Below are 16,698 nucleotides of genomic sequence, written 5' to 3'. Positions count from 1 at the left end.
CAGACTTCTCATTTTGTCCAAAATGCACAATGGCTGAGGCTCTAATCAAATCCAGCTAGGCCCAGAAGGCTTCCCACTGGGATTTTCCTTGGAGCTAGTACATAGATGTTTGCATTCCACACAGGTTTGCCCAGCCTGGGGGTTTTATTTGGACCTTTTAGTATATTACCAGAAGCACCCCAGTTCTGCCCCAAGTTCTCTGGATCATTCACTAGTCTATGTTTGTTCTGAGGCACAAACTTGCTCTGTTGTTATTCCCTCTCCCCCACAAAAGGAGCTCTTCTTTCTCAGTACTCTGCTCCAGTTCCCTGATATTTACATTTATTTTAGTTTTGTTTTTTTTAAAACAGTTTTCATTATTTCAGCTAGTGACCAAGCTACTGGGAAAAGCTTAAGAACAACTTTTCTTGCAGAAAACTTATAACTGAATAATTGTATTTATTTTAATAGATTTTTTTTTTTTTTTGGCATGCTTTTCCCCCTGAAAACTTTGCTGATTATGATCCTAAGTAAACTTTTAATTGTCAAAGCACTAATGGATAGTTTCTCTTGTGATCTTCCAATTAATGGGATTCTTTCTTTCCAAAAATACCAGTGGTAGTGACATTTTATTACATACTAAAATAACTCCACAGTGAAAACTGTGTTTCAGTATCTTATTGGCCTTAATGAGACACAAGGAATATTCATTTTCTTTTCTCTCTTTCAAATTCCCCCCTCTTTACTGAGCAAGGTTGATATTAGTTTCATGACTATTACTACTCTTCACATTCTCTCAAACATTCCTAGTATGAGAGCTTTCAGATGAAACTTCTGCTGATGTGGGGAACCCTGCACCCCAAAAGTGTATCCTTCCCTGCTACAGGCTACCTATATACACTTGAGTTTTTTCTTCTCTCTTATAAACAAGCTGTATATAGTGAGGTTACTACTTTGTGACATGTTATAATTATCATTTTGAAGGAATACATTTTTATAAGAGTAATGATAGTTTACTGTAAATGGTTTTAGAAATGGAAGTGAAAATTGATCTCAGATTAGTCAGATACATATTGTAACCTATACTGACTTCTGAAAGTTTACAAAAAAATCTGAAGATTCTCCAATCTAGTTATTAATTTTTTTACTTAAGTACATTTTCTAAGAAACCGTAATCTGAATTTTGTCTAACATATGCAAATTAATGCCCTTTCCCTTAGACACATGTTTGCTTTAAGTTATTGTAGATTAATCTGTAGATACCCAATGTAGTTGATGACTAGAATCATTAGCCTTACTCATTAAAAATCACCCTCTTTGGTAGCATTTAATTATGATATCCAGATGATCTTAGAGAAATAAAGTGATGATTTCATACAATATCTCTTAAAAATTAAGATGGCTTTGAATTGTGTGACAATGGACCTATGTAATATGTAACTTCTTCATATGCATCAAAATTCTATATGAGAACCAAAGTATTATAATCCAATTGAATCCTTAAACACAAAAGACATTGCAAACTCTATGTTTTATATCTCCAAGTAAAAATAATAATATTTATATTAGGTTTTAATATTTGAAGCTCAGAAAATTAAAATATACAGGGGAAGGATCATGAGAGGAAGAATGAAGTCATGTACATATCTAACTTTCATGGACCTATTCCTTATAGCTCTTGATTAGCACAAAGTTATCTATTACTCAACTAGTCAATATCTTCTTTCTACAGGTCATAAAATGATATGGTATAAAATTTGTTTAGTATTTAGAGGTCACAGTGACACTTGCATTATTAACAGCTTCTGGGAGAATAATTTTCTAAAACAGAAATGCATTTGATGAAAACAAGGCAGACACATGGCATAAGAAAATGTAGGATGTTTCCCAGTAGTTTATTGGTAAGTGTAAGATCCCTGTGATATAATTCTCAGAAAGATTATTTGCACATATTCTTTGCTTTGTCCCTCAAATTCTAGTAGCTACATTTGTAAGAATCTGCATCAGCTGATAAAATTTTAAGGGAAAAAAAAAAACACCTTGATAGCTATAAAACCATCATCTAAATTCACTTCAAATACTTTTAATAAAATGACAAGCAGTCGATTAAAAGCTCAAATACCTGGATCCAGATTTATTTAAGAGAACTGACTTGCTTAATATTTCTTACAGTTAACAATGCTTCAAATGCCTGAAAATCTCAGAAGGATTTTAAAGTAGAATATAAGGCAATGTTTCAGGGGATTAAATATTAACTAGTTTTTTTTTTTTTAATCCCAAACATCCCAAACCAAAAAACTTGTCTGTGAATTAAAGGAAATGATAGTGCTAATTTTTTTTTCCGATGGAAGGAGAAAACAATTTGATAATATCTGCCTTTCAAAGTGAAAGTAAGACATAAAAATATTCAGAATTAAACCTGAAATTAAGACTTCAACTTTTTTTTTTTTTTAGGACTACCTTTCTTTTCTATTTGTAAAACTAGAGATAAATTGCTCTTCCATCCTACCTTCACAAAAAACAAAAAACCAACTCTCCCCCACCCCCAGTAAACCTCCAAAACACTAATTCACAAACCAAAAAACCCAAATATGATTACTTTTACAATCTTTACAATTAGTATTACAATTTTGGAGGGAAGGGAACAAAAGAGAGGAAGAAAAATAATATTCAGGGAAAAAGCTTCTAAAAGGTAAAGGGAAGAGAAGACAAAGGGTCTCTCTTTGACTTGGCGATAAATAAAAGAAAGAACGTTCATATGTATTTTCTTCATTTGTTGGTCTTCTGCACATCTGCTTTCTGGCAAAAAGAAGGAACTAGCTCTATTCTCTTTTAATAATTTTTCTTCATTGTAATGATTTCAATACCAAATTTCCTATAGAAGTCACTTCTAGACTCATTGCTGATCTGGACATGCAGATAGATGTCCAAAGTGCCAGTTTTTTCTCCAGATGTTTAAGACATGATTCACGAGTTTCGATATTCTTAGCCTTTGGTAAGGTGATCTTACTTATGATTTAAATGTCTTCTGATTTGGTGGAAGAGCTACCTTACTGAATACTCTGCTACTGTACTCCATTATCTTTGAAATGAGCAAGTTTTGCTAGTTTGTCACCCTCCAGTATGTCCTTGTAGGACTTATCATTATGGCTGACTAGAAAGTTTGTTTAGCGTCTTCAGCTGCTTATTTATTGTGGGGCATCCTGTCTCCCCACTCAGTCTGGCTGTCCTTTACGTCTTTCCCACCTGCCTTGACTGTTGTTCCCAAAGACACTGCCATTGTGTCTACATCCTGCAGCGACCCTTCAGTGTGCTACCTCTTTGGGGGACATTTCAGATTGCTGTCTTGAGGTGAGGGTCATAAGAAATTGGATCAACCAGTGGATTATGAGTACCTATGCTTTTTATCTAGTTAGGATGAATTTGTACTGGGCCAAATATATTTTTCCCCTGTATCTCTTCTCACCGAGATTCTGTGTCTGTGGTTTTGGAACAGAATAAAGTTAACTGACTCAGGCTTTATTAGTAACAGGTGTTGTATTTTTTTTTTTTTTTTTTTTTTTGCGCTGAGGCAATTGGAGTTAAGTGACTTGCCCAGGTCACACAGCCAGGAAAGTATTGTGTCTGAGGGCAGATTTGAACTTGGGTCCTCCTGACTTCAGGGCTGGTGCTCTATCCATTATAACACCTAGTTGCCCTGATGCTTTTTCTTATATTGAACCAGCCTTACATTCCTGGTATAATACCCACTTGGTCATAATGTATTATACTGGTGATAAGTTACTGTAATACCTTGCTAATATTTTATTTAAGATTTTTGCAACAGTATTCATTAGGAAAATTGTTTTGACTCTTCTTGGTTTTAGGTATCAGCACCATATCTGTGTCATAAAGGGAATTTGGAGGACTCCTTCTTGGAATTAATTGCTCTTTAAATGTTTGACAAAATTTACTTGTAAATGTATCTGGACCTGTAACTATTTTCTTAGAGAGTTCATTGATGGTTTGTTCAATTTCTTTTTCTAAAATGGGATTAAGTACTTTATTTCCTCTTCTGTTAATTTGAGTAAATTATATTTTTTAAAATATTCAATTACATTGTCAGATTTATTGGCAAACGGGCAAAATAGCTCTTATTACTTTAATTTTCTCTTCATGGTGTTAAGTTTACCCTTTTCATTTTTATACTGGTAATTTGGTTTTCTTATTTCCTTTTTCTAATAAAATTAATCAAAGGTTTATTTATTGTTAGTTTTCTCATAAAAACCAACTCTTAGTTTTATTTTTTAGTTCAATAGTTTTCTTACTTTCAATTTTATTCATCTCTCTTTGATTTTCAGAATTCTAATTTGGCATTTACTTGGGAGTTTTTCAATCTGTTCTTTTTCTAGCTTCTAGTTGCAGGCTTAATTCACTGATCTCCTTGTTCTTTATTTTATTCATGTAAGGATTTAGAGATATAAAAATTTCCCTAAGAACTGCTTTGGCTGCATCCCATAAGTTTAGTATATATGTTTTGTATTATTGTCATTCGCTTGGGTAAAATTATTGTTTCTATAATTTGTTGTTTGAGCAACCCATTCTTTAGGATTAGATCACTTAGTTAATTTTTGGTCTATTTTTCCGTGGCACTTTATCACATGTAATGGTTATTGCATCATTATCTGAAAAGGATGCATTTAACATGTCTCCCTTGGGGCATTTGATCATGAGGTTTTTGTTGTTGTGCATGAGGTTTTTATACCCTAATATGTAGTCATTTTTTCTTTTTTCTTTTTGCTTAGGCTGACTCAGAGTAAAAGAAAATTTAAATGTTACTTTCTTTTACCCTATTATTAATGTCTTTGTTACACTCACAAACCTTTTCTTTACAAGTTTATAGCTTTTTTTTGTTCAAGAAACCACTTTCCTACTGTGAATATTAAAAGAAGTAGAATGGTCTTAAGTTCTAGGATATCTTAGGACTGAGATCACAGTAGAGATGAACACCGGACACATACAATTTTAACTGTAATTACAAATTGATTCCTTTTACAACAAATATCAAAGGACTATTCAAATTGCTTTACTGCACTTCAAAAGTTATGGTGTTGAACATATATTTCAAGTTGTGTTAAGAGAGTAAGACAGAAAAAAAAGCTAGATATTGTAGAGTGGCTATGATGTAGGATAAAAGAGAAATATTAGGAAAGTCCAATATTCACAGGAAGAAAAAAAAAGTAGAAAGGAGCTATCAATAGGCCTATGACTTCAAATATCTAAATATAAGTACACAGAATATAGCTAATAAGCAAGGCAAACTAGAGCAGAGGTTTGACTGAAACTTGATGGGACTAGAATATAGTTAAGGAAAGATATCTAATTTACAGTAAACAGCTAGGTAAAAGATTAAAGGGAAAGTAGACTAGTAGTGTATATATTAAGTTATGTTAATAATATCAAGAATTCCAGGATCAGAGGGAAAAAGCATGGTGGAAAACATTTGGGTGAAGTTAAACTTAAGGAATACCTAAAGTGATAGTTATTTAAAAATTCCACAGGCCAGTTGAACAGAAAGAATAGATGAGGAGTTTGGGAAATAGGCCTTTTGGTATGGAGAGAGGCTGGTAGTAAATATGTGTAAGAGTGGAAAGAGAACTAGGTCTGAGTTAGGCAGATCTGAATTCAAACTGATCTGAAACACTTATTATGTGTTACAAGGCAAGTCACTTACCCTGTATCTGCCTCAGTTTCCTGAAATTAAATCATAGCACCTGCCTGTCAGGGTTATAGTGAGGAAATGAAATAATATTTGTAAAGTGCCTATTAGATAGTAGATGTTTAATACCTATTCCCTCTCTTTAATAAGATAATGGAAGATATCAATTATCTTTTTATTGTGGTTCTTATACTAATAAGCATGTTGTAGGAGCAGAAATAATGAGAAATGGGATAGAAAATAACTGCTAAATTTTAGAATTTGTAACAAAACAGGAAAAGCCAGGTACAGCCTTGACTGTACTTTTGATTAGGGAATGCAGATTTCTAAAGAAAAGATCCTAAGTAGGATCTAATTACCTAAAATGTTATTTCAAAGAATGAAATTCTGAAGGGAGAAAAAGAAATAATTTGAATAAGAAGAGGAGAGATTTCTAAAAAGACTAATGTGGATACAATGGGAATATATTAACCACTTTCAGAGTTTTAAAAGACATGCTGAAAATAAAAGCAGAAATGGATATAGGATAAATAGAAAAACTGGGCATGGTATACTGAAAAAAGTAACTTGCATACCAAGTATTACGAAAAGCTTTTTTTGGTTGAGGTGATGATGAGAGGATTTAAATGGGAAAAAAATCATATGGGATTGAGTCATAGCTACTTAACTTTTATTTTGCTTCTGTTTTCTCTGCCACAATGATTACTGAAGAAAAAGAGCCAACAAGATTTCCAAGTAGGGAGGTAATAAGAAAGTACTTAACTAGCCTCAATAAGTTCAAATCACAAGGTCAAGAAAAGTTACAACCAAGCAGAGAATGGAAAGATCAGTGTGACTGACAAATGACCAATAGTGATCTCTGACAGTGGATAATGGAAAGGGTACTGCAGGATTGAGAAGAAAAACATTTTGCTACTTTACAAAAAGGGAACGTGAGTAGAGTTTGCAAACTACAAATTAGTGATTTTAACTTCAAATTCTGGCAAAATTTTAAACTTACTTATAAAAGGATGGCCAGTGAATACCTAGAAATGGTAGTGGTTATTACTAAGAACCAGCATAGTTTCATTAAGAACAGGTCATGTCACACTAATCTCATTTTCTTTCTTGACAGGATTTCTAAAATTAGAAGATCTGAATAATGTTCTAGATATTATTTAACAAAGTATTCGATAACATTTCTTAGGTGACTTTTAGGAAAAGATAGAGAAATATGGGTTAACCCAGAAATATCAAACATGCAAGTCTCAAAAAGATTAAAATATAACTGGGAAATATTTAATGAAATACATAAAATACAATAGAACATAGTTAATATTAGTATTTGGTTTTCCAAGTTAATATACAGCCCATTTCTAGTTTCTCTTTGAATTCAGACTAAATACACAAAATTTGGGCTAAATAAACTGGTTTTGAAATTTGGTGGAATGTGGAGATTTTAGTGATTGAAAATAACCCCCATGAGCTACCAGTTTGATACAAGACATAAAACAAACAAAAAATGAAAAGAAAAAACTATTAAGAACTTGACAAAAAACAGAATCACAGGGCCTCAGAGAGGGAAGTATTAGTTTCACCCCTGTGGGATCCCCTGTGCTCTGGTCAGCTCATTTCTGGGATGATGTCCTTAATTTGGGTTACCACATGTGAGCAATGATACTGACAAGTTGGAGCAAGAAAAGTCTAGTAGGAGGATAAAAGGCTTTAATACTATACCATACAAAGATTGAAGGAACTGGGGATATTTCATTTATAGAAGAGAAGATATGGTGGGAAGGGTAAGAAGGAAATAGGGATAAATCTTGTTCTACTAGTTACCCAACAATTACAATTATCTGAAAATAAATCAAGCTGCCTTTGAGACTGTGGATTCTCCTTTATTACTAGTAATTCTGCTACTACTAGTCTTCTGCAGTCTACATCAGAAGTATCAAACATAAAGGTCCACAAGGTTGGTCCTAATATGGGTAAAACATAATTGGGAAATATTTAACAAAATACATTAGAAATGCAATAAAATATTCTTTGAGGAATCTTTATGAGGAGATGGTTGTGACCCACTGTCTGTCTCAACTGAGAGTGCCTTTTGTACTCTTTGTGCTGGATATGGTTTGCAATGCTTGCTTTAGGTGTAAAAACTCCTAGTTTCTGCACCAGTGGCAAATCTAAAAAATATGGCTTTTTCACTAGCAGAATGTCAATTACTTTTGGACCAGTTTCATTTTTGTGTATTCCCAATACTTAGCATCAGCCTTGAATGTAAAAGATACTTAGTAAATATTTATTGAGTTGAATATATATTTTTGAAATGTAGAAAGGGGAATTATTCACATTATAAAATTATTCTTTTAAGGAGTAGCTTCTTGTGGGCATTTAATATTTACAGATAATTACTCCTTGGTTGGTAATTGGGTTTTGGAACAGATAAATTCAGAGGAAGAGTATTAGGTAAAAATTTAGAGGAACAGTTGGAGAGCTTCTTCTGAAATTGGAGGAGGGAAAAACCTCTGCTCCCATCTTGAGTATATCAAAGTGATCCTATCAGATGTCCTACTGGTTCCAGAAAAACTTCCAAGTCTAAAGGTCATATACAATATCAATAAAATGGCAAGTAATTATTGTAAATCTATTACCATTGTTGAAAAAGCAATTCAAAGCACATTCCTTGCTAGCTGAGGGGCAGAAACATTTGAAGGCTAGCATATTACTCCTGTTTAGCTGTATCTGCAAAATGATTAAGTTTATCTTGGACTAATAAACAACAAGTGTGTACCATGAATAAACATGGATATGTATGTGATTAATGTTTTACTTACTGATTTATTATACGTTCACATTATCTTGAAATTGGCAAAAAATGTGTTATGAATGAAAAATTAGATGAACATCCTGGTATCATTCCTTACATCTCTATAAGCAGAAGGCAGAGCAGGTACTTTGTTTTCAAGCACTCAGGATAATATTTTCAGTGACTCCCTATATTATGAGTGGGGGCCAGATTGGGCCTGAGTTTCAAAGATTAACTTTTTATTATGAATCATGTCCTACTAGTCCTATTTTGCCAAATGATAAAAGATCCCTAACAAATTACAAAAAGGGACCAGTTCCTATCACAGGATTATTAGAATTGGAAGAGACTTTGGCAGTTCCCTACTTTCAGGAGGGCTTAGCTTTAAATCTTTTTAAACAGTTGACTCAAATTTAAGAGACTTATTTTAATAAATCGTTACCTGTCAGTGTCACCATATACAACTCTTGCACCCCATTTCTTCGTATCATTCACCAATTTTATAGCTCGTTCCAAGGTTTCTCTAGCTTTGTGAACAATACTATCACCAACCTGAAAGTACAAATGTATTGGGATAATCTGTTAAAATAACTTTAATATAAGTCAATGGCATTTTGAACACAAGCTAAATTTAACTGCTTTAAAGAAAACTGAGAAATGAAAACAAAAAAATTGTTCTCAGCACAAATTAGACAGAAAAATACATATCAATGTCATAAATGAATAGAATTTTACTTTCTAAGCAATAATATCCATAAACTTTTACTGTATATCTCACCTATAGTTCTTAAAGTCTAATATATATGCATAATCTTTACAGTCCCTTTGTAATCTAACATCCATCTTACATACATGAAATATTACTGTCACCTAAAAGCATTTAAATCTGCCATTGTATCCTCTTTTATTTTCTCAGTCATTTTCAGTCACAGCTGACTCTGAATCCATTTGGGGTTTTCTTGGCAAAGATAATGCAGTGGATAGTAGATACAGAACATATACTATCTACGGAGGAGATACATACATACATGTGTATGTATATTTGTATATGTATATATACTTATGCATATACATAATGTATATGTACATTATGTATATATAATATGCATATTATATACTGGAATGGATAGTGGATATAGTATATATAGTGGAATTTTCTTGGCAAAGATATTAGAGAGGTTTGCCATTTTCTTCTCCAGCTCATTTTACAGATGAGGAAACTGAGATTTCCCTCAATGACTTGCCCAGGATCACACAGTTAGTAAGTGTCTGAAGCTAGATTTGAACTCAAAGATAAGTCATACTGACACCAGGCTCTATGCCACCTAGCTGCCCAAAATACCCTCTAGGAGCTTGCCACCTAAGAGAAACAAAAGGATATGGACTAAAGGGAACAAATACTCAAATAAAATCAACAAACAAGTTTATAACTACACAATAAAGAACATCATATACTTGTTGGGTAAATAAAATTTGGGTTGAAAGATAAAGATTAGTTGGAGAGCACAAAGAAAAAACCAAACATTTGTTTTCAAATCTATTTAGGTAATGACTTACATCCCTTTTTAATAAAGGCAAAGATCTAATGTGCTGAAAAACAAATAGATAAAATCAGCTTTCAAAGACTTTTTAATTCAATCAACCAATTTTTAGTTCAATCAATTAACATTAAATAAATGAATTTCTAAGTTCAGCATAATTGTACTAAGTGCTCTGGGCAGACATACAACTCCCCCCCCCCCCACTTTTTGTTCTTGAGGAGATAACCTATTTAGATGATGAAGCAAACATAAGAATTGCCCTCCAGATAGATGTATCAGCAAAGTACAAAACAATACTTAACTAATTTTAATATTTAGGAAATAGAGTGGTTTAAAAAAAAATCCTCACTTGTAAACAAAAATTCTTTCTTATGTGAATTTTTATTGATAAAAATCTACTTAAAGTTATTAATCTGCCTTCCTAAGTTATGAAGCATTATATAATAAAAAAAATCTGAATTAATAGCATGGGTGTATGGCTGGAGGGATGATCTTGGGAGTGAGGAAAACCTGGATTCATTCATATCCACCCTTTGACAAACTAGCAATGTGGCCATGGACAAACAATTGAACTCTCAATATATCAGATATGATTTTCTGAGAAAATATTGTAGGTAAGTTAATGATGTGTATAAGTGGAGATTTTCTATGTGAGAATTTCCCATACTTTATAGAATCACAACTTCTAAAACCCCTTTCAAAAAAAAAAAAAAAAAAAAAGCATCTTGCAGTTCAACAGATTTGATAGCTGTTATTATTACAATGCTGTTGATATGGAAGTCATAAGAAATAGGGTAAAATCCATATTGAACTGACAGTTTTTGTGGATATATGTATCAACATACAGAAACACATGCCTTCTTTTGTTCTTATTCTAACTATAATTTTATATAAAACTATCTGTATGTGTAAAATGGAATAAGAAATGAATCCTTCTTGTTAAAAGTTTTTGTATTAATTCTTTGTAGCTTCATGCATATTTGGTTGTATATTACTCACTGCACACTTTGGAAAAGTTTAAAAGACATTTATGTGTCCATGTGAATAAAATGGCCATAGGAATAAGTACTGTCCTGTGTGTTTAGTACTACAAAGATTCAGAGAAAGTCCAATGTCCATCAGTAGTCCTAAAAATAAAAATGAGCAACATTTACCTTTTCTTTTTAAAAATCTCTTCCTTCCTTTTGTGAAGCAACTGGAGTTAAGTGACTTGCCCAAGGTTACACAGCTAGGAAGTGGTAAGTGTCCTGGACTAGATTTGAACTCAGGTTCTCCTGACTTTAGGGCTTGTGCTTTATCCATTGTGCCATCTACCTTTCCCTACACTTATTTTCTAATTCCTTTCCCCCTACTTCTTTTAAGATAACCCAAGTTCATGGGATGACATCTAAGTTTGTTAGCAACTAACACATGTTAATGATCTGAGGAATCATATGATCAGGTAGAAATAAGCACAAAGGCAATGGTAAAATAAAGTAGAGCCAGTTAAAATTTTGTATAATTTAAACAAAACTGAATTTTAAAAATTATGTGTGCTGATGAAACTTTTACTTGAATTCATATTATACTAGTGTTGGAATTCCACATTTGTTGTGACACTCAGTAAAAAAAGGAATTTAAAAGTTTTTTTTTGTTTTTTTTTTATTTTTTTTTTGTTTTTTTTATTTTTTTAAATTTTTTTTGGAATTTAAAAGTTTAAGGGAGAATCCAGGAGCCTCACTTAGCCTTTATCCTTTAGGCCACCAAAAAAAAAAAAAAAAAAAAAAAAAAAAAAAGGGAGACAGCTGCATAGTCTAGGGTAAATAGAAGTTTATCAGTGTAAGATCACCTGCTCTTGATTATGTTCTTGTCAGTAACTTCATCCATTTTAGTGTATAATCTTCTTATCAAGAACTGGTGAGAAATATGTCATATCTATCTCTTATGTTTTTTTTTTTTTATTACTCAGAAAAGTTATCCACAATAGACATCTTCATTTTCCCCCTCATTCTTTTCTTAACTCATTACCATCTGGCTTCCAACTTTATCATCCCCAAAAAATTGCTCTCTCCAGTTACCAATGATCTCTTGGTTGACAAATACAGTGACCTTTTCTCAATCCTCATTGTCCTTGACCTTTCTGCAGCCTTTGAAGATGTTGATAATTCTCTTCTTGATACTCTCTTCTCTCTAGGTTTTCAGGGGACCACTATCTATTGGTTCCCCTCCTATCTATTTGTTCCCTCTCTTAGTCTCTTTTGCTAAAATTCTCATCCAGATCATGCTTTCTAACTTTAAGTGTCCTTCCAGGGTTCTATCTTAAGCCTTCTGCTCTTCTCCCTCTACACTCCCTCTACACCATATTTGGTGATCTCAACAGATCCCATTGATTTAGTTACCCGTTATATATCGGTACTTAAATCTATCTTGCCCCAAACTCTCTGCTGATCTCTAATTTTCATCTCCAATTACCTTTCAAACATCTTGAACTGAATATCCAGTACACATGTTAAACTCAGTATTTCCAAAACAGAATCATTATGCTTTTCCCCAACTCTTCCCTTCTCCTACCTTCTCTATATGTCACCTTCAACCCCTCTCCTCTGACACTGCCTTCACTCTGGGGTAGGCCTTCATCACACTTTTACTAAGGCAATAGCCATTAGTAGGTCCACCTGACTTAAAGTCTTTACCCACTTGGAATTCATTCTCCTTTCAGTGATTTTCCCAAAATGCAGGTCCAATCACATCACCCTCCTACTCAATCAACTCCAGTGGCTCCCTATTACCGCTAGCATCAAATACAAAATCCTTTGACATTCAAAGTTCCTTATTACCTATGCAGCTTCAACCTTATCTTTGATCCAATGACAACGGCCTCCTGGCTATTCCAGGAACAAGATATTCCATCCTTCAGTGCTGGGAATTTTCTTTGGCTGTTTTACATGACTTAAATGCTCTTCATCCTCATCTTTACCTACTGATTTCACTGACTTTCTCTAAATCCAACTAAAATTCTCTCTTCTGGAGAAAGCCTTTTCCAACCCCTCTTAATTTCAGTGTCTTTTCCTCTCAATTATTTTCTATTTATCATATATTTGACTATATATTTGTTGACATATTGTCTCTCCTATTAGGTGATGAGTTCTTTGAGGGAAAGGACTGTCTTTGACCTCTTTTAGTATTGCTAATGCCTAACACAGTAGGTGCTAAAGAAATGGTTACTGGTTAGTGTGGGGACAACACCTGTGAGTTGTGCCAACAATATGCCTAGTCACTAACAGTCACAAAGCCTTGCTTTTCCTCATATGAACAGGTGAGTTCACCTTTTAGGTGGAAAATGAAATTCTTATCAAGTGAGTCTGGCATTGTGTGAATGCCACTGAACCCATTCTAATCTGCAGGTGATCAAACAATTTTATTCTCCCTTTTCCAGGCCTTATTTTGAAAGAAAAGGATATGAACTTAGGGGACCAGAGAGTGTAGGTATAAAGGGTACTTTGAGGAAAAAATTTTCTCTCCAATTCTAATCATATCTGTCTCTTGTATCATTGAATGAAATATCCTCATCACTTTGCATTTAAAATAACGAAATACAAATATCCTCCCAATCTTTTTTTCATATCCACTTATACTCTACTTCCCCATTCTTCTAGTTGTCTACCAGGTTCTAACTCCTTTGCCCCAAAGTGGGGCCCCAGGTGGCTGGCTGATGGGCTGGTATTCTTGACTTTTAGTCCCATGCTAGGTCAACCTGTGCCCTTTGTATGGAATGAGACAAGCACATGATCCATCAAGGGGATACAAAAAGAAGTAAAAACATCACATTTGTGAATGCATTAAATTAACTGGTTTTAGTGCTAGTGACTCAATGTCAAATATTATCTTTGTAACCTGAAAGAAGAACCCCAGTTACTTCACCTTAGATAGAAAAAGAATTAATTCTCTTAATACAATCTGGTCCAAAGAATTAATGTTTATAAAACTAGATTTATTGAATCAAAAGTTAGTAAGTGAAATCAGTAATAAATAAGCATTGTGCTTATGTAGAACTTTTCTTCCAATGGGTTCAAAGCAAAAATTATTAAGTTCAACTAAATACAGAATACTTGAAAGAATGACCTTTATTGTCTCCAATAAAATCTTATCTGTGATTATATTTAATTATCTTGCTATCTAGCCAGATAGGCATTCTTACAGGATAATTCTATTAGAAAAAAATTATTGCATAAAGTGTAAACTTTTATTATAGCATAAATACAAGAACTTTTGAAAACAATATATTTAAGATATAATGGCATTCAAACCAGAATCTCCTCCACACCACAACTTTTGTATTTATATTCAAACCTAGGAAAATTCTAGGACATCTGAATATATTTGAGAATGTGATGCACTACTCTCCATGAAACACTTTTATTGAATCCTAAGAGTTAGAAGGGACCTTGGAGATCAAGTAGTTCAAGTCCCATTTAACACACAAGGGAAGAAAAATAAAATGATTTGTTTAAAGATTATAAGGCTAGCTGATTAGTGTTATAGCTAGAATAATCTGTTGTTCTTTTCAAAAAATACAATAGGGAATTTTCTAAAAGATCACTTTCTCTGGCATTCCATAATTTCTACTAATGTCAGATGATAAAGATAATGCTGAAATCAAAAAATAGGTGACAGACATTAGTTACTTCTGTACATTTTAAAGCAATTTTAATATTTAGAAGTATCTTTCATAATGAATATAATCATGCATATTTAATATGCTGAAAAACATACAAAGAAATATTGGATTTAGATCATTAGTGTTTAAACCTATGCTACATGCGCATCCTGGTATATTAATATTTAATGAGTGTTAACTTTAAAGATTATGACAGGGCTTGACATTAAAAAATGATAATGTACTTTGGAAACATGCTAATTAAAGGCACAATAATAAGGCTTCCATGATAAGTAAATTAAGGAAAATATATAATTTTCTTCTAACACTTATTAAACCTGAGTTATGGAAAAAGTTGTATAATTATATTCTACAATAAAGGAATATTTCCTTTTGCATTTTTCAACAGTTTTTTTTAAAAGGCTTTAACATGTAAAGCAAATTTTACATTATTATTATGCACATTATTTCAAAAATCACACATAGAAAGGCTTTGTTCTTTTGCTATAAAATTTAAATTAGATTGATTTCAGAAGTTGAGAATTACTATCTTGAAAAATATTTTAAAGGTTGTTTTCAAATTGTTTTGTAGTATAAGAGAAATATTAAATATAATAACAAAGATTGAAATGGCATCCCAGTTGAGGATAACATGTAAGGCCTTAAATCTAATCACATGTTTTGTAGGGACTTAAGAGTTGTGGACACATGTGGACATGTACAAAAATTCCTTTCATTTCTGAAATCCTTTTGTAAAATGTTTTGAGATCTGAATAGAATTTAGATTTTTATAAAGTGTTCTTTGAACTTAAAAGTACTTAACAGTACAAGGGTTTCCAAGTGACAATCTTTACATGTAGTGAGAGGCTAGCTATTAAACCTGTTAATGATGCTTGGAATTTAAAGATCTAAATGTCAACATACAGTGTTAAAAAGCATTTATAAGTACCAGAAACATGCCAATTGTGTTTGCCAAGTCTAAGTATGATATAGGAATAAGATCAAAGAGAGGCAGTTGCTTTTGTGTTGATTCTGCCATCTTGTGGCACCTGCCACCCTGGTTCCTACAGGTTACACTTTCACTCGTAGTGTTCCCTGATACCCTGCAAAAAGAAAGAAACAAAAGAAAAACAGGCAACTGTGGAAGCATAGGGACACCCTGAGGAAGGGGTTGGCATCTTGCTTCCATAACATATGTAGATCTTTTCTTACTCTTATAATCTTATGTCCTCCAAAACAAAAGTCATATAAACTTAATATACATAAGTGAATACAAGTATTTCAACTTTTGTGAAAGCTGCTTGTTTCCCTGGAAAAAGTAGCTATATTCCAGCCTCACTTACCTCAATGCATGGCATTCTCCCAGAATAGTTAGCAGATGTATAACCAAATGTGACATTTGCTATAAGTTTGAGTCCAAGCTGACGTGCATTGAGCATTCGTGAAAGCGCTCTGTCTTGCTTGTATGCTTTCATAGATTGCTTCACCATGAACCTAGTCTTTAAAATTTCTTCCAGCATTCTTGGCAGTACGCCTTTCCTGACTGAAGGCTATCGTAAAAGAAAAAAAAAAATTAAACACCTTACAACTGCACTGGTTTAAATAATTAAATAGAATACACAAAGTATAACAAATAGCCAATGTTCCTGAATTGGAATATGTGGCCACAATACAGTGGCTGCAGGACCAGTAGTGTTCAATATAAAATAATTACATTATATTTCTTTTTGAAGCGGACTTTTTCCTTAAAGGAATCTACAAGTGTACTTAAAATGTAATTAATAATATTATAAACAATGAAGCAGCCTCCAGAGGTTGGAAGGTGGCTTCAAATGTGCAATAGTTTATATATATATATACACACACATATACATATATTTTAATAAGGGAAAGGAGTAGTTTTATTCAGGAATTCTGGGAAAACCCCCACTCTTTCATAAAACAACATGGGATCTATATCACTTGTGCCAAACCTCAGTTTTAAGGTCTCATTCTAATGATCCCACACAGTGATCTGCATGGAACGCCATTTATCTACCTTGGAAGAATGAAGAGC

At 33.0% G+C, this 16,698-nt stretch overlaps 1 protein-coding gene across 3 annotated transcripts in view; it reads right to left on the bottom strand.

The window, feature by feature from the left end:
* Positions 1-16,698, bottom strand: part of REV3L (REV3 like, DNA directed polymerase zeta catalytic subunit) — a 228,447-nt gene that overhangs the window by 25,228 nt on the left and 186,521 nt on the right. For all 3 annotated transcript variants that reach the window (XM_031964403.1, XM_031964400.1, XM_031964401.1), the window contains exons 25-26: positions 15,986-16,192; positions 8,908-9,017 (exon numbers count right to left, since the gene is read on the bottom strand). In XM_031964403.1, the coding sequence (XP_031820263.1) occupies positions 8,908-9,017; positions 15,986-16,192 (317 nt within the window). The remainder of the gene's footprint in view (positions 1-8,907; positions 9,018-15,985; positions 16,193-16,698) is intronic.

The sequence above is a fragment of the Sarcophilus harrisii genome, chromosome 4, assembly GCF_902635505.1.
Source record: "Sarcophilus harrisii chromosome 4, mSarHar1.11, whole genome shotgun sequence".
NCBI lineage: Eukaryota > Metazoa > Chordata > Mammalia > Dasyuromorphia > Dasyuridae > Sarcophilus > Sarcophilus harrisii.
This window is presented reverse-complemented; position numbering and strand designations above follow the sequence as displayed.